The sequence below is a fragment of the Rhinolophus sinicus genome, chromosome 4 (genome assembly GCF_057876585.1).
Source record: "Rhinolophus sinicus isolate RSI-liver-muscle chromosome 4, RSI-T2T, whole genome shotgun sequence".
In the NCBI taxonomy this organism is placed as follows: Eukaryota; Metazoa; Chordata; class Mammalia; order Chiroptera; family Rhinolophidae; genus Rhinolophus; species Rhinolophus sinicus.
This window is the reverse complement of record NC_142504.1, coordinates 93124289-93149765: the sequence shown is the minus strand read 5'-3', so window position 1 is coordinate 93149765 and position 25477 is coordinate 93124289. Positions and strand designations below refer to the sequence as shown.

Here is a 25477-nt window from a genome sequence, read left to right as displayed (position 1 = left end):
AAACTCAGGTGAGAGAAATGCACTAGAAATATAAATTTGAGTTTACCAGTACAGCCTAGGGCGAGAGTATAAATTGAGACTGGAAGAGGACCCGGAGGAACATTAAGATGTCAAGCAGTGGAGAAAAAGTGCTGACAAAGGAAACTGAGAAAGAACAGCAAGGAGTGAAGAGGAAAACAAGGGATGTACGATATCATCTAAACCGTGAAGAGAGTTTGGTATTCAAGGGAGTGATTTACTTTGCTGAATATTGCTGAGAGGAACTGAAAACTATGCACAATCATAAACATTAAAGTCATTTACTACTTTAGCAAAGTAAGTTTTAATATAATGATGGGAAGTAAAGGCCAGAATGATGAGCGTTAAAGACTCGAAAGAAAGGAAGGAGAGAGTCAGTAGGTACAAACAACTCCTCTGAGAAGCTTGATCATGAAGAGAAGTCAGAAAACAAGTTGCTGTTCCGCGGAATGTGGTGTCAAGAAAGAGTTTCTGTTTCCTCATTTCTGAATTTTTAAGACAGGAGGTACTAACACACATTTGTATATATCCACCAGGAAAAGAAGAGAGCCTATCTTTGAAGGCAGTTATATTTCTTCTGTGTAAGAAAACAGAAGCAAAAGATGGGAAAGGGTTCATGTCTGTTAACCTGTGATGGGAAATTGGGACCATTATTACCTAATGGTTTCCATTAAGTCTGAGCAGAATTGTCATCTGGAGATTGGGAGACAGGGCATAAAGAACAGAGTAGAAAAGCTACGAAACAGTCATTGCAGAGCAGGGAGAGCAACCCAACTAGAGAAACGTAAGATGGCAGACAGTGCAGTGTGCCAGCCTGACGTTTGTGGTCATGAATTTATAGTGATAGCAACAGCTTAGCTATGTTCTTTTCTTAGGCACAGAGAAATTAAGCAATTAATTATGCTTATCAAGAGTTAAGGTTTTGCCAGAGAAACTGAAGGTACCAATAAAAGAATGATTAAAATGATGAGCTATGGGATAAAAGCTATATTCAAAGAAAAGCAAATATTAAAGGGGGCTGATGAACAAAGAAAGGGGTAGAGATCAATTGATTAGCAGTTTCAATGCAGTATGAGTACTTAAGAAAGTAAGCTAGAGTAGTAAGAGCTTGTTATCACAAAGCAGATATGTCATTACTTTCAGAGGTGGCAAGAAGTCGTATTTCCAATTTTAGAGCTAAAACTTTAGCACTAGAGTTTAAATGTGTAACATTTAAAAACCCAATAAGGAAAACTCCTTAATCAGAAAGCCATAATATAATGCTGACTCCACTAGTTGAAAAGGTAGAATCTAAGTCTAAAGTTTATCTTTGACTATGAGAAGGACACTATACTTTTCTATAGTAACATACAATTTAAATCGAAAATGTGTTTCATCTGACACTGCTTTTTTTCATTAAAAATATTATTTACAGAGTTTAAATAGGGGAGAATTAAATTGAAAAACTTTTGTGAAACAGGAAACACATACAGTACAATTTTAAACTCAATTTGGATGAAAATCAATGTGGATGAGCAATATTTTAAAAATTTTAAACAATGAGAAGAATCTTCTTTAAGCAAAAAGAATCTCATATTGAAGGTCAGAGATATAAGAAAAAATAGTGAATAAGGATACAGGTAAGAACCTCTACACAGTTACTGATTGTATACAATAAAAATATTAGCTAATCTGGGGGTTAAATGAGATAGAACTAAATCACTAGATAAAAATTACATACAAGTAAACAAGTGTACTGTTTTGGACAAAGGTGATACTGATTATGCCAGACTTAAAGTTAGAGATAGATGTTAAAATAGCTAGGATAACCAGCACAAGAATCAATATAGAAAATATAACCTCTAAGCTGGACGTAGAAATGGAAGATAAGGAGAGGATGCAGCCAAAAACAGGCAAGAAAAAAATATGTTAAAAAAAACACCAGAAAGTACCATATAAGATGGCGAACAAATTCCAAATACACCTCTAATCACAGTAAAAACAAATGTGGTAAAAGTTCCAGTTAAATAAAAGACAGGAGTGTTAATCTGGATTAACAAACAAAATCAGTTAGATGATGTTCTTAACAGAGAAATCTAAAATATAAAGCCACAGAAATATTGAAAGAACTGAAGAGTATACCAGTGAATGCTAATAAAGACGAAAAAGACTTTAAGGCAAAAACATAATTAGATATAAAGAGGTTTATTGAACAGTGATAAAAGATTCAATGTATACTTGAATGCACCTACTAAAATAGCTTCAAAATAGTTAAAGCAAACACCGAGAGAAATACAAGAAGTTGATAATTGTACCACTCCACAGGGGGAAATTTTCTCTGATTCTTTAATAGATCAAGCAGGAAAAAATATCAGGCAAGGGTACAGAAGATTTCAACCACACTCCTAAATTTCGACTAAAAGTAATATATATGCATTAAAAAGTCAACTAAGCTTTTTAATATCAAAGCATGTATTATTTTAAACATTATGGGTATGAAAGATTCTTCTCAAATTAGAAGTCTTAGGAAAAAAATTCAACAATACATATTAGATCAGCTTCCACAAAGGTACTTCCAAATGTACTTTTCAGAGTAACACTAGCCAAATAAGCCTATTTTACCTCAAACATTAGTCTACTTATCTATAAAGATTTAATTTTTTGTATAAGTTAAAAACAGCTTCTTAGCATATTATCCTTTTTTCAAAGTCATACTTTTTACAGAGTAATCACAAACACAATTACAATGTTCATTAATATATTAACGATAAATATTCTGAGTTTCCTTAATAAAATATTCAATGTTATTTTCCTATTGGATATGAATCCATTTATTGGTGCTCAGAGCACCAATAAAATGCCTTGAATTGAAGACTACATGGCACTTTTTTCTGAGAGGTAAATCAGCGTGCATCATAAAACAAGTTATTTAATAACATTGTAATATTTCATTTATTAATCAAAGTTTATGTTCTAAAGAACAACATAAAATATTGATCTGGTAGGGGTTCTCCTATAGGAAACTTGAAAAGCTCTGTACTCACCTCCAGATTTTCACCATCTGAACCTTCTTTTGTTTTAGATGCAGGAGGAGGGGAAGACACTGGAGGAAGAGGGCTGCTTATAATTTGGGAGCTGAAAAAATAATAAGGGATATTTCTGATATGTAAATATTCTGTCTGCAAGAAAAGACAGACATTTTTTTTAGCATGGTTCACCTCAATTTTGTCTGGTTAAAGTGTCACATCTTAAAGTGAGCACTGTGCAAAACTTGTCACATTATGCTCTGGAAAAAGAGGTCCCATAGTCATAAAATACAGGTAATAGCCTCTTGGAGATGTATGTGCAAGTCTGCATATTAAAGGTTTTGATAACTACTGTGGTTCCAAAAAAGAGGCCATTTTACTTTAAACTAGCATTTCAGCATTGCCCAAACATATATGGCCACAAGACCATCCCGACCTCTTTTTTACCTTTTTATAAAATAAAATTAGTGACTAGTGGACCATAATTTGGTAAATACTGGATTACAGTTTACATCCTGTCATAAAATCTTAGACTTCTAGAAAGCATTCTAGGTGCCATAAGGAGAAAGGTAAATTAGCATAACCAGAAATTGTAGGCCTCCAGTGTACAGTGGGAGAAAATGTAAGGCAGTTTCTTTTCCTAAATATAGATGAATATAAAGCAGGCCAGGGAAGAAAAAAATGTTTTTTTCCTGTTTTTTAGTTCTTCTCTAAATGAAACACAGAAGATGAAAAACAGCAATAACATAAACTTAAAGGAAATTTTAGAAATATAATCATGAGGTTATATGATAATTGAAATAATTGGACTGAATAAGGAAATGTGATTCTAGACCTCATTCTGTCATTAACCAATCTCATGAGCTTTACAAAACAAGTTGATATTGATGGGCTTCAGATTTCTCACCCAAAGATTCATATTTATCTCAAATTTTAAGAGTTTATGGAAAGCACAATGGCAAAGTAGAAAGAACAGGAACTTGGGAGTCAACTCTACCATTTGCAAGGTAGACATATGACTTTGGGCAATTTACTTAACTTCTAGTTAAGTCTTTCATATCTACATTTGGGAAATGAATACCTACCTCTGAGGATTATTGGTGAGAGTTTTAATTGTTACTATTGTTAATAGCTGACTTTTAATTCAAGTAACATGCTGTTTCTTTAGTATAATTACTAAACAAGTGAAAAGCAGCCAATAAAAGAAATGCAACTTATACAATAAAATATTTGAGTTCAGTGACATGCCCAGTCCTTCATTTTATTTTTGCATGAACAGTAAAGAGTATCCAACCCTTAACCATGTCGGACAGTTTTCTAAATGCTTTATGTGTATTAACTCATTTAATCTTAAAGATCACTTACTACTGTTATATCCTCACTTTTAAAATGAGAAACTGGGACCACACAGAGAATTATGTAACTTACAAGTTTATACAACCAGTTAAGTGGCAGAGTCAAGATTTTAACTTAGGTATTCTGATTCCACAGCCTGAAAACACACTGCTCTGTAATATAGTAACTTGTATTCTGTGAGTTCACAGGCCATATTTACTGGTAAAACTTCAAACTTAGTACCAACGAGGGTTTCATACATCTGAGGAAAACAAAACAGAGAGAGTGTTTGAAAAGGGGGGAAACTATCATATTTGAAATTAATTCCTCCATGGATATTCATACCTATCTATTTCTGTAGAATTTATTCCAGAACTAGACACACTCTCTGACACTGAACCCTGATTATCCTTCTTGGTAGGTTCTAATCCATTCTTTATATCATCAAAGTTCTCATATTTGAGAGCTTGGACCAGCTGTAATAGGTACATCAACAAATCCTGGAAAACAAACAAACAATATATTAGAAAAACAAATGCAATATGATTATAGACATAATTTATTCCTAAATATCAAGCTAGTAATTTACTTTTATCTACCACTTATCTATGAGCTGTGATACCTTTGGCAGTTTACTAGGATACCTAACCTCTGGCATCTCACTGGGTGCTGATCTATAAAATAGACATAATCATTTAAGCCTTAGAGATGAGTTGTGAGGAAAAATCAGTTAATAGAACAAAAGTCACAGAACAGTGCTTGGCACAGAGTAAGTGGCCAGTAAATGCCTTGTTTAAAGTAGTATACAAAAAGCAAAGAAAAAAATAAAAACAAACAAAAAAATGATTGAAATGATTCATGTAAACTAAGAAATTAAGGAAAGATACTTTTTTCAGTAATAGATCAGAAAATGGCATTTTATGTTTAAGATTACAAAAGAAACTCTAAATTTTCAAGTTTTCAAAGAATTTGTTTCATAACCTTTCTGATTAGAATTATTAAAAATCCTGCATTTTGTTTTTGTTTTTGTTTTTCCCTGAAAGCTCATGTTTTAAAGAATTTACTTTCCTGACAACCACCAATAATGGCTTGAAGAAAACAAATCCTTAAGCCTAAATTTCCCATATTTTTATTGACAACCAATGAGACAACTGGGACTAAAAAAGTGTTAACATAGTAGCTTTTACCTTTCTGAGTGTTCCCCTAATGTAAAAAGACTCTTCAAGTTTAATGTTTAGAATAGAACTATTTCCTATCTTACTCTGTAAATGTAGTTCTTATCCCTTCCCAGTGACTATTAAGAAAACTCCAAAAATTTTTTAAAGCATCTATTGTCTTCCAGTTCCATTTGTCACTCACCTACTTAGTCCCTTGAAACTTGTAATTAGATAATTTTGAGACTTTGCAACTACCAATTCAATTTCAGTTTCCTCTTTTAGCCCACAAACCTGGTTAAATCCCCTGTAAAATCTCATGGTACACCCTTTCCTTTCCTATTTGTAACAACTATAGCATTTATAATTACTTGCTTATGTACTCTTTGTCTTTTCCACTATATTACAAACTCTGCGAGGACAAAGACCACTTCCCAACTACCTGTCTTCCCTTACTTAACACTATTATATATTTTTTCACAAATTTTTCTTACATTGACACAATTAACACTTTCACCATTACCCAAATACTGACAGTAATACACATGATTTCACCACTAAATATGTTTGTTTTTTTTTTTCACGAAAAAGTTAAATGGGAGGTTAACTGGCTTATTAATTCTTATTCAAATATATCAAGCAACCTCAGCAGCTAGAGAAATCAATTGACTGTATCAAAGCACCTCTGTAGTGTACTGTTCCTAAAAACTTTTTAATTAGAGAAATAAACATCTTATTTTCTATTACTGTATTTGAGATTTATATCATTTAATGGCTATAGGTATGCTCCCATGCTTTTTCTAAGAAAAAAGTGAATCACACAATAGAAAAAATGATTAACATTAATGACAAGTAACCTTGGGAGGTTGTAAGTTATTCAGTTTCCCGACTAGCCTTTATTACCAAGGCATGCTTTGGAATTGTTGCTGAACATATCACCTGTTGTGTTTTCCCAATGACAGAAAAAAACCTTACCACATGAAATTAAAAAAGCAGCATTGTTATGAAATTCCCCAGGAAGGAGAAATTCAGAAGAAAACTTTCCTCTTTTTAAGGCAATCATCGTCATCTGATTTGCTGGTCACCTGGTATTCTATATTCAAACTACACTTTCCTTCATTTGCATGGAAATGAATTAGCTTCAATAGTAAGTACAAAGTCTGTTTGCTCATTATACAGTAACATCTTAAAAAATATAAAATTCCTTCAAGCATGAAGGACACAAGCATACAAGTAAAACAAACAAAAATCAGGTTTCCATCTCAGGCAATTCAATAAAAATTTCCCAAGAGCTAGGAAATATTATCTAGATAGTGATCACCATTTCTCTCAAGAACAAGTTAATTCTAATGCTTCAGAGTGCTAATGCAAAGTTCCATGTCAAAATCATTCACGGACTTCTCATTTCTTATTAAGAGTAACGCTTCATGTAGACATTTACAGTCAGACATGGGTTCTGATCTTGCCTCACTCACACACAGCTACATATGTTCCACACATCTGTTAAAGTGAAATACTTTCTGTTTTTCTTGCAAGTTCTAATCACCTTGCCTTTGCTCATATTGCTCTTTCCACTGGAAACTTATGTCCAAGTCTGAAAATTCTACTCTTCAGGGTCTATCTCAAATGCCATTTCCTCCTCAAATCCTAATGTGAAATCTCTCCTTTTGAGTCATATGTCAACAAGAAATATGGCTTTAAAGATTTCTTAAGTAAAATAATAGCAAGTCAAATTGAGAAAGGTATTAAAATACTAAGATTTAATTTATAAATATACAGGTAGTATGACATTAGGAAATCTATCAGCATAGATTTCATATATAGTATATATTATGTATTATATATTCATGTTTTTCAGACAACATGATGCTATATTGACAAAAAAAAAAAAAAAAATAGGAACCCACCTAACAAAAAAAAAATAGGAACCCACCTACTAGAATAAGAAAAATCACTACACTGGAGAGGTAAAACATAAATATTAAAACTAAAACATAGTTCCATTTAACTAACAAACAAAAATAAGAGAAAACAGGAATAAGGGTAGTTCATGATAGTAACGATAACTGTCGCAGAATAAATCCAATTTTTTTAAAAATGCATAAAATTTTTACAGCCTCACAACGTGAATAAACAACTTATGTCTCCAGGAGTATCATAAACATGTCGATTTTTCCCTAACATAAAAATTTAAGGTAGCTCCACTTAAGATTTTGGTAGTATTTTAAGAAAATGACAGAATTATTCTAAAATTATTAGTAAGAATACATGTACAAAAATTATAAATAAAATTGTAAGAAAAAAAGGAGAGGATTTGTCCAATCATGTGTGTCCAATTTTGAAGTCATTGTCATTTTGTTAAAGTATGATATTAGCACAAAAATAAGATTTGTAGAGGATTATTAGCAAAATGTAAAAGGCATATATATTTTGGCCTAATAATTCCAATGCAAGCTACTTGTTCAAAAATATATATATATACAAGTCTTTACTAAAATAGTTATAGCAAAAGATTGAAAATAACATAACTGCCTATCAGAAGACAACGACGGATTAAATAAAGTATAAAATACATTTGCAGTATAAATATTATGTTGCTGTTTAAAAAGAACAAGGTAGATCGACAGGAGTCCATAACGTCTAGAAAAACAGGATTTTTTTTTTTACAAATTAAACAGGCCCTTGACTTCATTTGCCTTAATATTCATTTGCCTGTTTCCAGACTTACGGACACCAAATATATGTGTATATAATGAGAAAATGTCCAAGATTATACTGTTCAGTCAATAAGGCAAGTTTTTAACAATATATTTATAGGATATTCCTATTTACGTTAATTTTTAAAACTAGGTGTATATACTATATATGCATACATATACTTGCAATTTGCACAGAGAATATATGGAAAGATACATGAGTGGCTACCCTTCTGGGGTAAGAAATGGTTGGAGGAGTAGGATGTCAAAGGAATGTTACTTTCTGTATTATTCTTTCACAATTATAAAGCAAAGTAAACTGGGGGAAGAAAAGGTTAATATTACAGTAAAGAAATAAACCAAATGTTGTGGGAGCAGAAAAGAAACAAACAAAAATTCTGCTTGCTTCCTGGGATGGTTCAGAGAGGTTTCCCAGAGGTGGTAAGGTCTGTGCTACAAGTTGAAGGATGAATAGGAGAAAGACATCTGGGATGATGAAGAAACACATGCTACTGGAGAGACTGGTACATTCAAGAAATTAGACTAATTGTCCAAACATAAAACACAGTATTTTTCATTCAAGTTTTCCAGTTCTCCAAGATGTAGATATTTAGACAAATTGACCTTTGATGTATGTATCTTTTGATGCTATTATATGATTCTATTATTTTTTGCAATACCAAAAAACATTTGGAGCTTATAAAACCATAAATACTGTACTCCGTAGATACAGCAAAAAGAAAGAGGACATCTTAAACCAATTAGGAATGAAAGGCATGATATGCACGATTTTAGCATGAAATTTACATAATACAAATATGCAATCTTTCTGCATATGTGCATGAGTACCGTTTTCGAAACTTTGCCCCACAATATTTTTTCTTCATAAGTATCATGTGACATAAGCAGCTATTATCACTGTTTTTAAAAAAATAGGAAACTGAAGTGAGATTAATATATAGTGTTCCCAAAGACATATATATATGTATGTGTATATATTAGGTTGGTGCAAAAGTAATTGTGGTTTAAAAGGTTAAAAATAATTGCAAAACCTGCAATTACTTTTGCATCAACCTAACACATATATACCCATACATATATATGTACAGAGTCAGAGAGAAGACAAAATTCAGATCTTAATATACATCTGACAAATAAATAGTAACAGAATTGAAAGACCTTTTCTTTAGTTGAATATATACAGTTAATTACTGAACTAAGTTCAGAGAAAGGGAAATCATAACATAACTTAATCACCATACTAGTTATGCTATATCTGTAAAACCTGAAAGAAACTAACAATAAGTGAATCGTATTTTGCAGTTTAGAATGTATGCAATGTTTCTATCATTATCCTCTACCTCATGACGAAAATTATAAAGTGCTCTAGAAATAGCTCAGTACTTGCACAAATGCTGTTAACGCCTCTAAGCACGTGAAGAAACTAAAGTCAGACTATCAAAAAATGATGATGTACAATTTTTCGATTTAAATTCTGAACCCACCATAAGGGGCTGTTTTGACTACTCCCCAGAGGCCTTTATCTAAACTCTATGACTCATGTCAGCCATATACAGAGAATTAATGACTTAAAAGACATTTCTAATGAACTTCAAAATAAATATTTCAATATTTCAAATAAATACTGTAATACTTTTTTTTACTTGTGGCACAGTAAAGACAATTTAGAAGGAGAATATGCTGAATAATGATGCTTAGGGTTGCTTTTTGATAGGAGAGTGAAAAACATCCTATGTGAAAAACATCCCACTCTGATAAAATGATATAATATCGTGAGATTTGCCTCCAAGTAATCTAGTGGAGGTAGGCAACGGTGGAAAAGAATAAGTGATGTTATAGGTGACTCAAGATTGGCTGTGAGTTGCAACTGCTGAAGATGGGTAAATTACGTGAGCATTCACTATACTATTTACTTCACTGTTTAAATTCTACTATAATTAAATACACATGTATAACATATTGCGCTTAATAAATGCTGTGTTTTGCTTCTTGAAATTCAGATACCACTGCGAATTCAAACCGATTTAATTATTTTTATAAAGGTCAGATCATAGATGTTCTATGGAATCCGCGTTCCTATATATATCAAGGCTTGAGAAGAGTTATCCCATATCCCATAAGCCCTATAAGCTAGGTTATGTTAGATTATGTTTGACAGCACCTTCACCCTATAAAAATTAATCAATAAAAAATAATGCTGGATTAGTCTCCCTCATTACGAATTACTAAAATTCAAAATCCAGCAATACTTTGTGTCAACAGAATTCCTCCTTCCGTGTGGCCTTATATGTATACAAAGAGCCAGCATAAAGTTCACTGTCTTTGCTTTCCAAAGGATTCAAAACCACCTTCAGAAAATCTGCATATCCACACAATTGTCAGCAGCAGAAAGTTTAAAGGAATTTGAAGGAGAGTAAGATGACCATGCATCTCTATGTTTTAAAGGCCCCAAGGGCTTTTCAAGGCTACAATTAAATGTGGCTTGTTGTATACTGACTGATAGAAGGGATCTGAATTACTCCCTAGCTGGTGCTGCATTAAACCATTTTTCATTAGAATTCCTTTTCCAGACAGAGCAATACAAGCTCTGCTGCCAGGTAAATGTCCTGGGAGAGATTGTCCTATCACAAAACAGATCAGGAAGTAAATTTTCATTTCACAGAGGAGTCCTTGGAGGAATATTTTAATTTTACTTCTGAAAATACAACTAGTATATCCTCTTCCCTTCTAAAAAAAATCTCCCCACCTTTCCTCTCCCCCTCCCCCCCCCACACACACACTCACAGTCTATCTAATCAGGCCGTAGTTTAAGATGTACCCAAAAATGAACAACAACAATAGCGTACCTCGTCATCTGCCTGTCGCAACCGGGCGACAGCATAACGCCTCACTGTTGGGTTAGTGTAATGGGAGGACAACAGCTCCAACGAGTCCTCTACATCCATTGGCTTCCATTTCCCCAGAAGTTCCAATGCCTGTTTGGCTTCCTGAGGGAGATCCCAATTAACACATTTCAAGAATTTTGTCAAAGCCTAAAATCAGAAAAGATGTTTAAATTAGAAACAGCAGCCTATTACCTGGGGTAGGGAAGGTCAAGGGTGACTAGACAGAGTTCCACTTGGTCCTGATGGAAGAGTCTCCTTATGTAAACACTAACCAAAGTAATACACAGGATCCTAGAAAAGCACTGCGGGACAAGAGAAAAAAAAAAGCATGTTGCCTGTAGCTTTACAGCTCAAACTACTTTCAGCACGCTATGGATTTTTACATTTTCTTTTGTTTTTTCTTCACTGTGCTTTTGTTATTTTAAAATACTTCAGGTCTCAAGACATAGATATAGTTGAGGCATGTCTCATGAACTTTGAGATGCCTTTGAGAAGACCTTCATTTATATCTACATGTAACATAAAATGAAGCAGCCAATGAATGAAAGAGTCCAAAGCCAAGCGAGGGGAGAACCCACACCACTAACCCCACTCTTGAACATTTCTCCAGGGTCACTGGGTTTCCTAGATACTCACATACCATGAGGACTCAAACTAAACTGAATATGTTATTTCTCTCTTTATGCAGAGAAGTAACTATTTAAAAAGACAGACAATCAAACAAAAACTCCACGGAAACAAACATAAAAAGAGATAAATACAGAAGCAGCAGCAAATATTCTTGATTCCGCTGGCTGGCTGCAGCATTTTTCTGGAACCTTACTTCTTGAGATAGGTGGCATACTGAAGTTTTCACCAAACTGTCAGGGAAGTAAATTGCCTCAGAGTATATCACTCATGGCTGCATACATAATAAATGCTTTTTAAAAAAAGCTGCGTATCTGCTTTCTATAAATAGCAATCTCTATTGCCAGGTCTCCCTACTGGCAACACTTCCCTGGCTGATCCCAAGACATTTTCTTCTTTCTCTTCCTCTAGGAATTCATCTCTTGAACAAAGATAACTTTAAAATTTTAAATTCCTGCTAAAATCTCTTCATTCGTAAACTAATCAAATTCTCAAGAAAATATCCGCTGGGATAACAAAGCACAATCACTGGTTAGTGTGGCATAAAATGAAACTTCATGCTCATTCCCTAACTTATTCTTGATATAACTAAATTAAAAAAAAAAGCACTATGGAGATTATCTAGTCCAACGTTCAAGCTGCATATAATTTCAGACAAGTCAAGTGGCTTGGTCATCACCTCAAAATGGTGAAGAAGCTGAGTCCAAGTCCACTGACACTCAGCCCGTGCATTTCCCACCAGGGGGGTCCTCCTTACCAAGGCCATCTCCTAATTAGCTAAGCCCCTACCCCTCAGAGCCCCTACTCTGCCAACACTGGTCTCCTAAATCCATTCCCAATTCCTGTCTACTATTTCCTACCAATATTTCTTGTTTCCCCTCAGAGTGATTCTTATACCACACACCTAAAGTTTGGAACAGCCTTCCAGCTAAGAGCCTCAATAACCATTACCCGTCTAAGCATTTCACACAACCTCTCAGAAGCTCAAGTTGGAAGTGATTTTGGCACAAACTTCCCACTGTCAGCAGAAATTTACCTTGTAACGTTCCTGACATAAAGAGGTCCAATATTTTCTTTATTCGAATGACTAATTTCCAAAGTGCATCTTACATTTATAGACAGTGAAACCATTTTTGTTGTTTTATGAACAACAAAACTATAATGAACCAAAAGACAACAGTGTCTTCATGTAACTTCTTCCCATTGGTCAGTTTCACTGTCTATAGAGAAAATGAGAGTCAATTTAAGCCCCTCTTCACATAGACAACGTTTCCAATGTTTGAAGATGACTGTCATATGGTTATAGTGTGGTTTCCAGATCAATGATCTGGTCACTCTAATCTGCAAAACAAACAAAAAGCAAACAACAACACAATCTTGGCTTCTGTCTCAAAACTCCACTGGTACCTCTCATCACAATCCATACCTCTAACTCCCAGTGAGCTAACTCTTGCTGCCCTTCTGATTCAACCAAGTTAACGTGTCTAACTCCTGTCTACAAGACGTCCTTATGCTCACCAAAACAGTAGTGCTGTGTTCTGTAAGGCCAGGATGTCAGAACTTCAATTTTTCCAGGCAACCTTCAGCTCTTATTTAGGAGTTGCGTCAATCTTGTTACCTTCATTTTAGTGATGCTCTTCTAACCGCCAAATGCTTTTGTGGGCAATCCCATCTCTACAGCTGGAATCTGCATTCCCCAAGGACAGCTATCAATTTCTCCTCACCTCCTTCCTGCACACCGTTTAGCACAGTGTTTCTCTCCAAATAAGAACACAGACTGCCCTACTAACTTATTCCACAGGAATTATTTTTCACTTCTAAATTGTATTTCTAGGTTGAATGTGGAAACAAAGCAATACTTCTTAAATAACTACAGCAAAAGCTCTTCCATTTCATAGTACATCAGCAGTCTTAACAAAAATGTGCAACTGTGTGCTTATTATAAGCAAATCTTGCAGCATACTGATTACCTAATTCAATCACTGAGACAATCTAACTCCTAGATTCTCACATTTACAGATATACTAAGATTTACAGAGTACACTACAGCCAAGAAACTTAAATTCCACAATTTTATAAAGCTAAATGTTACAAATGTAAACAAGGAGGTAGCAGAATGAAGATGGAAACAAGGAGAAGAGGAATTAGAAAGAAAGTATAAGAATAGAGGACAGCAATAACGATGATACTTAATCTTAAATCCTTTAAAGATGCTTTATTGATCTATGTAAAGGTATGGGATTCAAACACAATTTTACCCCTAGAACTTCCACAGATAACTGGAATGTATTTACAAGCTGCAGATCCAGGGTGTTTGGGGTCAAATCCTACTTCTTGGCTCCAACAATTACTGAGCCATTTGGAGCACATTACTTAACTTTTAAGTGACCTATGTCATTAGATTGTGGTAAAGATTAAATATGTTATCTAATGTAAGTGTTTAGAATAGTACTTTGTATATAATAAATACTTGACAATTGTTAATTATTTTATTATCCAATATTATTATTATTCTATTTCTGATGTTGAGTCCAACGTTAAGTGTTAACATCAGAACATTTATTACCATGTTTTCTATTAACAGCAATAAACACTTTGTTACCTTCCCTTTCAATCTTAGAATCATCTCACTGGCATCTGCTATTTTCAAAAACACTATCACAATCACTCCAGAGCTAAAAATACTATTATATATTTATCATGTATATTTATAATTTTAACTTCTACCAACTCAATTAATTGGGAAGTTCTACTTTGTTGCTAAAGGAAAACCAATTGCTCCACTCAAGACACTTCCAATACCAAACGTGTGGGTTTTCCACACCATCCAATTCCCTGATTCTCTGTCGACACCAGCTGGGTGTCCTACAATGTAATTCGACTCTGACATTAACTACCTGGAGTCAGTGCAGATTCCAAGGGTAAAGGAGTCGGTCTCACAAGGCTGTGTCTCATTTCAGATGACCATCTGGGATCCCCAGTTCTGTTCAACATGGCTACAAATCAGGTGTTCCCACCACACCCTCCTCAGGTTCGATAATTTGCTATAATGGCTCACAGAACTCGGGGACATACTTTACTTATTATTGGTGGTATATTATAAAGGCCACAAGTGAATAACACAGACGAAGAGATACATTGAGCAAGTTCTGGAAGAGTCCCTAGCACAGGAGCTTCTGTCCCCATACAGATTAAGGTGCCACCCTCCCGTCAAATGGATGTGTTCACCAACCCAGAAGCACTACGGACCCCGTTGCTATAGATTTTTATGAAGACGCCATTACATAGGTATGACTTATTAAGATCACTGGCCACTGGGGATGAACTAAATCCCCAGCCCCTCTCCGAGGTTAGGGGGAGGGGCTCAAAGTTCTACTCTCTAATCAAAAGGTTGGTTGCCCTGGCAATCAGCCCCATCCTCCAAGAGTCACATCATTAGCATAAACTCCAGGATGGTTCAAAGGGGCTTATTATGAATAACAAAAGATGCTCTTCTTCTCCTTACCACTCAGGACATTCCTAGCGTTTTAGAAACCAAAGACCAAACGTATATTCTTTATTATATCACAATATCACAGTTGTTCTTCTAATACTTTCAATTCAAAACATTCAAAAATAAAAGCATGGGTAACCGGTTTGCTCAGTGGTTAGAGCACTGTGCTCATAACACCAAGGTTGCTGGTTCAACTCCCACATGGGCCAGTGAGCTGTGCCCTCCACAATTAGATTGAAAAACAACGACTTGACATCCTGGAAAAACACACTGTTCCCCAATATTCCCCAATAAATAAATTTAAAAAATAAAGAAAGCGTCCCCTCACCCTGATCCTTCTACCTGACATATTTCCTTATTTCAGGCACTCAGGCCTAAGTCCTGGGAGTTGTCTCCAAGTCATTTTACACAATCGCCTCTTCTTCCCTTGGCCTCTAATATTGCTCTCAAAATCACTACATGAGTCTTCTAATTATGTCTCTTTTTTTCATTCTCAGCTCTGCTCCAATCCACCCTGGTTCGTCTTCCTTAAAACACCATTTGCTAAGATAAGATACACATTTTGTTGCGTTAGTGGTTTCCTACTACCTGAGAAATCCAACGCCCAAGCATAGAATTCAAGGCTCATCACAAACTTCCTCCATCTTTTCTATCTCATAACCATCCCTTTGAACTTTGTCTCTGCACCTAACTCTCTGCTGTACTAATGCTTTTGTTCCCCATGAAAAATAATCATTAAGAAATACCAGGAAAGCTTGTTCAGATGTTAAGACCAAGCTTTGCTCTGAGAAACCTCCTTCATGCTGACCCTGTTCTACTCCACATCTCTATTATAGTAATTATCTAAAGGTTTACAAAACAAGTAACTCTTGATCAATTACTATGTCTCCATTTTGATTGTACATAAACACCTTTTCTTTAAAACAGTTTTACTATATATAAAGACAGAGAAACACTATCTTGAAGCCCAGAGTCCTGAATAATTCTAGGCAAAGGGTTGATAAGAAACGCTTGCTGAATTGAATTCACGTCTGCTATGATTCACCACCCATTTCTTGTCAGGATGCACAAATGTGATCACTTGTGTCCGACAGTCCTGAGGTCGCCGTCTCGGTGGCTGCTTCAGAAGCAACCGCTCATGGACATTCAGTGCATCCCTATGCCTTTCAGCACATATGACTCTTCCTACTGCATTTCTCCCCAAACATAATGGAAAGACATTTAGTGAACGTAAGTTATTGCTAATCAACATTTTTATAAGAGAGGCCATTCACCATGGTAAAAGCTAGTTTTGAAAAGTTACAGTATTCACACTTTGAGTTCCATAAAAATGAGTCACTTCTTACACGCTATGAATCACAAAATTTAAAATACTTCATAAATTTAACTGGTTTTGTTGGACAAAGTTATTACTGCGAACTTTTAAGGTATAACATCAAGTCTAGACTAGAGGGTTTTCATCTGAAACACTTAAAACTGTGCCAGCAAGGCCTGGCAACACAGTCATTGAGAAAAATATAGGTGGAAAGACCAAATTTAATTAAAAAATAAATAAAAAGTACAACTCTGTAAGAACCAATTTCCACCAATTTGTTTTTCTGAGCACTGCTTTCTCTCTAGAAAATCATTTCAGCCTCAGGGCCCAAATGCCAAATAACCTAAATCACTGTTCCTAAGAAACTGACACTGAAAAGAATTTCTTTGTGTAAATAAATCAAGGGACAAAGGTACAAGAGTATTTGTTTTCTACAAAACCCGTTTTAAATTATTACAGAGATACAAATGTGGCTGTGTGAATAACTCCTCTGGTCACTTCAAGGCCAATATATATTTGGTTGACTGAAAAGTGCTTCCCGAAGATTAAAAAATATCGTTCACTCCACTCTAGTGATCATAAAAATCCTATAATATGTCCTGAGAATTGAAGTTTCATCACCCACTTTTCGAAAACTTGAAATCAACTAGTTAAATGAAACTTGTCACACACTTTATATCACTTGAGCATTTTCTTTCTTTTGCACATATCTAGAAGTAATTGAATTTCAGTGGGAAGTGACTACTTGTTTAAACAAACAATTTTTCTTGCAAGCCTTTCTATCTAAGGCAGTTCTGCTCTGTAAATCCATTCTATGCTTCTTGAACTTATACATTCTAACAGGTTTAATTCAATATCTTGCTGTGTATTTTAGACAAGATTGTGCTGCATTCAAGATACAATTTCTGTTACCACGCTTATTCTTCATTTAACAGAGTAACATATACTAACTCAATTTTTTTTTTTCTAAAACACAAAATCACAAACCTGCAAATCTATTGATGAACACTTCCTTTTTTGCAGGGATGAAGAGAATAACATGCAAAGCAATGGAAAATTTAAAATTCCTCTCTTATTCTTATCATGGATATAAGGAAAATGATTAGAATTCATCTACAAAGAATCTCCAAAGGCCTCAATCAAAGATAAGGAGGAAAAGCTGAAGAGTTCAGATGAGCTGCAACTGGATTTTTATCTTTACTTTGGAAACTAAAGAAAATATAACTGTTTCAGAAAAACAAGTAAAAGTAGCTAAAGACCATCCCATGAGGCCGTGAAACATTCATTCATCCTTACATAATCATATAATGCCTTTCTGACAGATACTAATTTTTCTTTCTTTTTTTTAAATAAATTCAGAAGAAAATGATAAGTTCTGCTATTTAGCAAGTCTAGAGGCATCTCAGCTTTTGTAAGCAAACACTTTATATAGGGTGATAAACAATTCTGACTCTAGATCAAGGGACTTTTCCCTGGATGCACAAAGTCTACCAGTGCCACACAATATGCCTGCTCATATTCAATGAACTGGGTGCCTTTCTGAAATAACTTTGATACTAATTTTCTTGATGCTTCTCAGTTTTACCCCCAATGCATTTCACAATTTCTGCCATGTGCATGATGCTGCCAATATTTTCTCTATAATTCTCTTTTCTGTGTCTTCAATGACTACCTTCTCTTCTAACTCATAAATGTAAGCATATCAAGGAACAGCATTTATAAACTTTGTGATTCTACACAGGTTCCTAACTCTGTAGGACTCAAGTTTCCTCATCTGTAGAACAAATTGTGTGTATGGGTGGGATGGCGGGGGTCGGGGGTGGGGTGGGGGGTGGGATTTAAAAGATCCCTGGCACACAATGGCTATTTAATTGATGCTGGTTATTATTAAGATACTTTAAGAGTTAGCCCTTGAACCTATGTTCTAAGAATTGGCACACTATTTTAAGAACTGGAAGAACTTAAAGTTCACTATCATTTAATCGATGCATATTAAATATGAGGAAACTAAAGCTTAAGACAGGTGAAGTAATTTGCCTGCAGTCAAAAAAGGCTTCTTAGTGGCAACAGTAAGACTCAAAACCAGGTCCCCAGACGACTTACTTCATCGCAATTCTGTCTCTCCAGAGACTGCGTACTCCCTCGTTTCTTTATGGAAAGCAAATGTTCAGTTCTGACCTAGCCTCTATCCTACACTTGAAGTTGGCTGACACTCTACCAACTCAATTTCCACATTTCAAATAACGTTTCTCATACTCTCTCTCTAGCCACATCTCCTCCAGAAATCTACAGTTATTTTAATAATGTAAATATTTTGCTCATCACCTAGGTTCAAAGAGGAGAAGAATGAAGACAGAAGTGAATAAACATTTATTCTGCACCTACTAGTATTTCACTAGTATTTCATCTATGAAGGAGGAAACCAAGCTTCTTTAGAAAAATGAGGAAACCAAGCTTCCAAAGCAATTTACCTCACCTTACCTAGGAATAACAAGTTGCAGTGCCAGAAACTGAACCAAGTCTCTCTGACTTAACCCATTCAGGCATTGTCTATACATCAACAAACGGGTACGTGTCTGTGTGTGTATACCTCTATAATTTTTTTTAATGGAGTATCATATATACTGTTCTGCAAAGTTTTAAAAATTTAACAATAACTCTATATTTCCTTGGCAGTCTGACCTCATCTTGTTCATCAACAAAGTTCATAGATAAATTTGACATAGATGAAAACATTCAAAAAACTCACTTTTTCTTGATTAGTAAGATAATATCTGAACTTCCAAACAAGATCTTGTTCTTCATATGTAAGTTGCTTGGTTGGTGGATAACTCACAATAATCTACAAAAGAAAAAAAAGAACTTTTGTCAAATACATTCTTTCTATTATGTTTCCTGTATGTATTTAAAACTTGTCATTTGTCTAAACATATCTATACTAGAACTATTATAAGCAAGGATAACATACAGGCAGCCACGTAAGACTTCAATTTGCTGTACTTATCAATCCAGAAAGGGTATTATTAGAGTGGGAGGGGGAGAAAAATATGAAAAAGTCATACTCCATCTAAAAATATATAACTACAGAGCTAATTTAATTCAACCAGAAAAAAAACAAACCAAAATAACAAAAGCCTCCCCCCAAAAGGGAAAAATCCAAACAATAAATGTTTCTCTCATTGCGTTAATGTGTGTGACAATGCACATGTGCACACCCAGGCCCCCGTCAGGCAATGCACCGAGCCAGGTTCTAAGACAGCTGTGTCACAAAAGTTTATAGTATTTGTACCTCTGTCTCCAGAAAGTTCAATAATAATAAAATTACAGAAATGTGAAATTGCTGAAATCAGGTAGGGTTCGTTAACCTGGAAAAAACATCCATCTAAATCACTTTTAACTGACGTGTTATCACATCCCTTGCAACCAAAATACACATTTAATTGCTTTTACATTAACATTTTATGAATTCTTACATTTAGCTGATCTCTTGTGGCAGCATTAGGTTTGAGATCATGGTCAGAAGGTCCACTTCTTAAACTCCGGGCAAGCTTGTGGTGTTTGCTCTCAACTAAATTCTCCTAAAAATTATTTTAAAATATTAATCAACAATGCAAACTTGACCAAAAGCAAGATTCAATAGCCAGTTAGGAACTGAAAAATATTTATTTTAGACCATTTTGTAATACTTAGTATTTTATTTTTGTTACAACTTCAGCGTCTCCTAGGTATGTTTTAAAAGTATATCACCATTGTGTGATAGGGAAACTAAGCATGCTTTATGCTTTACTGGTGCCATAATACGCACATGCCATTCCATCTTCTTAAAACATCTACCCCTCATCCTCCCGGTATTCAGGTTTTCATCCACTCGAACATCACGTTCACTCTAAGATCTTCCCTGACAACCCAGAGTAAAGCATCCCCTCTTCTTATGAGCTACTAACGACCTTGTGATATCATTGCAGCGCATCATCATCATCGTCATCTGAGCAGTTTAACTGCCAGTAGTAACTGAGGGCAAGGACCACAGGACTTCAATAGACATATTTACTGTTAACTATTTCACCTGTGGCCAAAACGGTTTGTTTTTAACATACTGTCTTTGCTGAAGGAATTTTTATTTTATTTATTTTTGTATGGGTGTACTGTCTGTTAATGACTTTTTCCTAATTTTCAGTTGGCTTTTTGATCCTTTGTTCTTCAGTTTCTAAGAGTTCTTTATATCGCAAAGATTCAGCCCTTTGTGATGTAAGTAACAAATAGTTTCTCCCAATTTGCCAGTGGTCTTTTGACTTTGTTATGGTATTTTTGCCATACAGTCAATTTTTTAATGCAGTCAAATTTATCAATCATTTCTTTTACTGCCTCTGGATTTTGAGTCATCGTTAGAAAGCTTTTCCCTACAATTGAGAGTAAAGTACTAGTAAAATTTTATTTTTTAACATTTAAATCCCTGATCCACTTCTTTATGGTGTGAGGTATGGCTCTGATTTAATTTTATCTTTTTCCAAATGGCTAATCGGTTTCTCAGCACTATGCTCCAGTGATGAAATACCACCTTTATCATACACTAATCTTCATATCCATTTGGATCTATTCCTGGGCTTTCTATTTTGTTCTACCAATCTGTTTGTATATGTACATGTGCTAGTACCACACTGTAATTATATAAGTTTTATAGTCTGTTTTATTGTCTGATACAGTGGTATATCAGGTCAGTGGCACTCAGTTACTTTGTTAAAATATATCCCTCTGTATAGTAAAGGGGTAAGAAAAGTAGTCTACCTTTAAAAAAAAAAAAAAAGCTTTTGTTTTGTGCTTGCTTGCTTATATTTAAAACTAAAAACTTTTAACTAGAGCCCTAGTTTTTTTGTTTGCTTTTGTGTGTTTTTTTTAAATTACAGCATTCATAATGTTAAAGCTGCAACTGTTGATGAGCATTTTCTTTAGAAAAGAATGCACTAAATATACAGACATCTCATTTACCTGACATTTTGGTAGAAGTCACACAAAACTGATACCTATGATCCCAATATGACAAAACTTGTTTACTCTTGGGCATTTTGTAGGTAACCAAGTATACACATTTGTGTCTTTCAAATATCCAGAATGCAAAATACTTGATTTTATAATGAAAATTCAGTGTCAATTTTAGATATATCAACTCAATATTATTATGCTACATAGGGACTGTGAAGGTATATAGGTGTTTGTTTCTAAAAGATTCCCAAGAGACTTTTTTTTCTAACTTTTTACTCTTTTTTCCCCCTATCTCTTCCTCTGATGTTAGGCCATTAGCCATTACTTCCTGTGTGAATAACTGGTATTTATCTCTGTCATCATGTTTTCATCTTCCAATGTGCTACTTTTAATCTATTACTTTGGTCTCATTAGGAAGGTAACTAATCTAAATAGAAATTCATAAAAGAAGAACAAAATGGTTCAGAATGATGTAAATGAGTTATAAGTATGAATATCACGGTATCTATTTTGCCATTGAAAGGAGTTTTTGCCTGGAACTTTCTAAATCTAAAGTCATGTAATTAAATCTCTGTTGCAAAGCAGGAATTCTTACTCTTTCATATCCACGAGAGAGCTACCACCTGAAAAACTCCAATAAGTAGGTATCTCAAAACCATCTAACATACCATGATTCAAACTGAATAGTTCTAGTAACTACAATAATCTTCCATATTTTGCAACCAACCCAGCCCCCCTAAAATCTTTACCCTTTGATCCTAGTGTTATATCCTGGTATAAGCTAAGTCCCCTTCTTTACAATGACAATCTTTTAAACACAGGCAGCATAACTCATTTTATTGCACTCTGCTTTATTGGACTTTGGAGTTTTTTCTTTTTTTTTTTAACAAATTGAAGGTTCATAGCAACCCTGCATCAAACAAAGCTATAGCACCATTTCCCAATAGCATTTGCCCACTTCAAGTCCATGTCACATTTTGGTAATTCTCGCAATATTTCAAACTTTCTCATCATTATTATATTCATTATGGTGATCTGTGATCAGTGAACTTTGATGTTACTATTTTAACTGTTTTGGGGTGCCACAAACCTACCCTTATAAGAAAGCGAACTAAATCGATGAATGTGTGGTTGTACTGAGTGCCCCACTGACTAGATGTTCCCCCCATCTCTCTCCCTCTCTTCATGCCTCCCCATTCCCTAAGACACAACAATATTGAAATTAGGCCAATTAATAACCCTACAATGGTGGCTAAGTGTTCAAGTGAAAGGAAGAGTCACACATCTCTCAGTTTAAATCAAAAGCCAGAAATGATTAAGCTTAGTGAGGGAAGCATGCTGAAAGGCAAGATAGGCCCAAAACTGGCCCTGTTGTGCCAAATAGTTAGCCAAGTTGTGAATGCAAAGGAAAAGGTCTTAAAGGAAATTAAAAGTGCTACTCCAGTTAACATACAAATGATAAGAAAGCAAAACAGTCTTATTGTTGATGTGGAGAGTTTTAGTGGTCTGGATAGAACATCAAACAAGCCACAACATTCCCTTAAGCCAAAGCCTAATCCAGAGCAAGGCCCTCTCTAGCTCTCTTCAATTCTATGAAGGGTGAGAGAGGTGAGGAAGCTGCAGAAGAAAAATCTGAAGCTAGCAGAGTTTGTTTCACAGAATTTAAGGAAAGAAACCATCTTCTTAACATAAAATGAGAGGTGAAGCAGTAAGTGCTGATGTAGAAGCTGCAGCTAGTTATCCAGAAGATCTAGCTAAGAGAATTAAAGAAAGTGGCTGCACTAAACAACAGATTTCCAATGTAGAGGAAACGGCCTTATGTTGAAAGAAGATGCTGCCTAGGACTTTCATAGCTAGAGAGCAGAAGGCAATGCCTGGCTTCAAAGCTTCAAAGGACAGGCTGACTCTCTTGTTAGGAGCCAGTGCAGCTGGTGTTTTAAGTTGAACCAATGCTCATTCACCATTTTGAAAATTCTACAGTAGTTAACAATTGTGCTAAATCTACTCTGCCTATGATCTATTAATGGAACAACAAAATCTGAATGACAGCACATCTGTTTACAACATGATTTACTGACTATTTTAAACCCACTGTTGAGAACTACTGCTCAGAAAAAAAGAGTCCTTTCAAAATATTACTGCTCATTGACAATACACCTGGTCACCCAAGAGCTCTGATAGAGATCTACAACTACATTAATGTTGCTTTCATGCCAGCTAACAAAACATTCTCTGCAGCTCTGGATCAAGGAGTAATTTCGATTTTCAAGTCTTATGAAGAAAAACATTTTGTAAGGACAGCTGCCACAAACAGTGATTCCTCTGAGGGATGTGGGCAAAGCAAACTGAAAACCTTCTGGAAAGGAGTTCCCATTCTAGATGCCACTGAGAATATTCGTGATTCATGGGAAGCGGTCAAAACATCAACATTAACAGGAGTTTGGAAGAAGTTGATTCCACTCCCCATGGATGACTTACAGAGGTTCAAGACTTCAATAGAGGAAGTAACTGCAGATGTGATGGACATAAGGAGAGAACTGGAATCAGAAGTGGACCCTAAAGATATGACTGAATTGCTTCAAACGCATAATAAAACTTTAACAGCTGAGGAGTTGCTTCTTATGGATGAGCAAAGAAAATGGTTTCTTGGAACGAAATCTACTCATGGTAAAGATACTGTGAAGACTGTTGAAGTGACAACGAGAGTTAGAATATTACGTAAACTTAGTTGATGAAGCAGCAGCAAGGTTTGAGAGGACTCCAATTTTGAAAGAAGTTCTACTGTGGGTAAAATGCTATCAAACAGTATCAAACGCTACAGAGCAATCATTTGAAAGAAAGAGGCAATCAATGTGGCAAACTTCACTGTCTTATTTTAAGACACTGTCACAGCCACCCCAAACCTTAAGCAACCATCACCCTGGTCAGTCAGCAGCCATCAATATGGAGGCAAGACTCTCCACCAGCAAAAAAGATTACAACTCACTGGAAGCTCAGATGATGGCTAGTATTTTTTAGCAGTAAAGTATCTTTTAATTAAGGTATGTACACTTTTTTAGACATAATGCTATTGCACACTTAACAGACTACAGTATAGTATAAGCATAACTTCCATATATGCACTGGGAAACCAAAAAAATCATGTGACTCGCTCTATTGCAATGTTTACTTTATTGCAGTAGTCTGGAACCAAACACGCAGCATCTCCAAAGTGTGCCTGTACCTGTTCTCCCAAGTCCTCCCTTTAAGACCACATTCCCTAGCTCTTTCAATAATCCAAATAAAATGGCTCCCCAACGCTGTATCATCCTAACCTTATTTTTGCATGATAGTATTTCTTGTAAGAATCCCATCTGAATGCGATTCCAGATAGCTAAGTGGATTTATAAATCAATTTTAGATAACTGAGGTATACTTTTTAAAAAGAAAGTGTATGATGTGGATCTATGCTATAATCACTGTAGAATAAAGCACTTTCATAAGAAATTTGACAATAACTCACCATAGACATCTGAGGATCAGGAACTTTCACTATCTCAAAGCTGGTTAAAATTGGAGATGACTCATCACCATCCTGGATTACAGTGTAATAAGTTAAAAAATACAAATAAATAAAATGTAACCAAATAGTAAGAAACAAAACATAATAATGTACACTTCAATGTATTTAATTCTATTTAATGAACATCATTCCTTCCTTTAAAAAAATTAATCTTCCTTCAACTGTATTTTAAAATACGTATCTATTTTTTACCTTTTGTTGCTGATAAAACTTTTTGAGAAAAATGAAATCTAACAATAAAAATTTGTAATCGGTTTTAGAAATATGAGGTCTGGAAATAGCAGATTGCTTTTTTTTTTTTTTTTAATACTTTATGACGACAGCGACTCAAAAAAAATATGTCCTCATTTTCAAACATGGAACAAGAAACGACATAATTAAAATAT

The 25477-nt window shown here is 34.9% G+C and overlaps 1 protein-coding gene across 3 annotated transcripts in view; it reads right to left on the bottom strand.

The window, feature by feature from the left end:
- PIK3C3 (phosphatidylinositol 3-kinase catalytic subunit type 3) overlaps positions 1-25477 on the bottom strand; it is a 131155-nt gene that overhangs the window by 67713 nt on the left and 37965 nt on the right. For all 3 annotated transcript variants that reach the window (XM_019751746.3, XM_088797972.1, XM_088797973.1), the window contains exons 7-12: positions 25032-25103; positions 20023-20127; positions 19299-19391; positions 11076-11261; positions 4704-4858; positions 3042-3132 (exon numbers count right to left, since the gene is read on the bottom strand). In XM_019751746.3, the coding sequence (XP_019607305.2) occupies positions 3042-3132; positions 4704-4858; positions 11076-11261; positions 19299-19391; positions 20023-20127; positions 25032-25103 (702 nt within the window). The remainder of the gene's footprint in view (positions 1-3041; positions 3133-4703; positions 4859-11075; positions 11262-19298; positions 19392-20022; positions 20128-25031; positions 25104-25477) is intronic.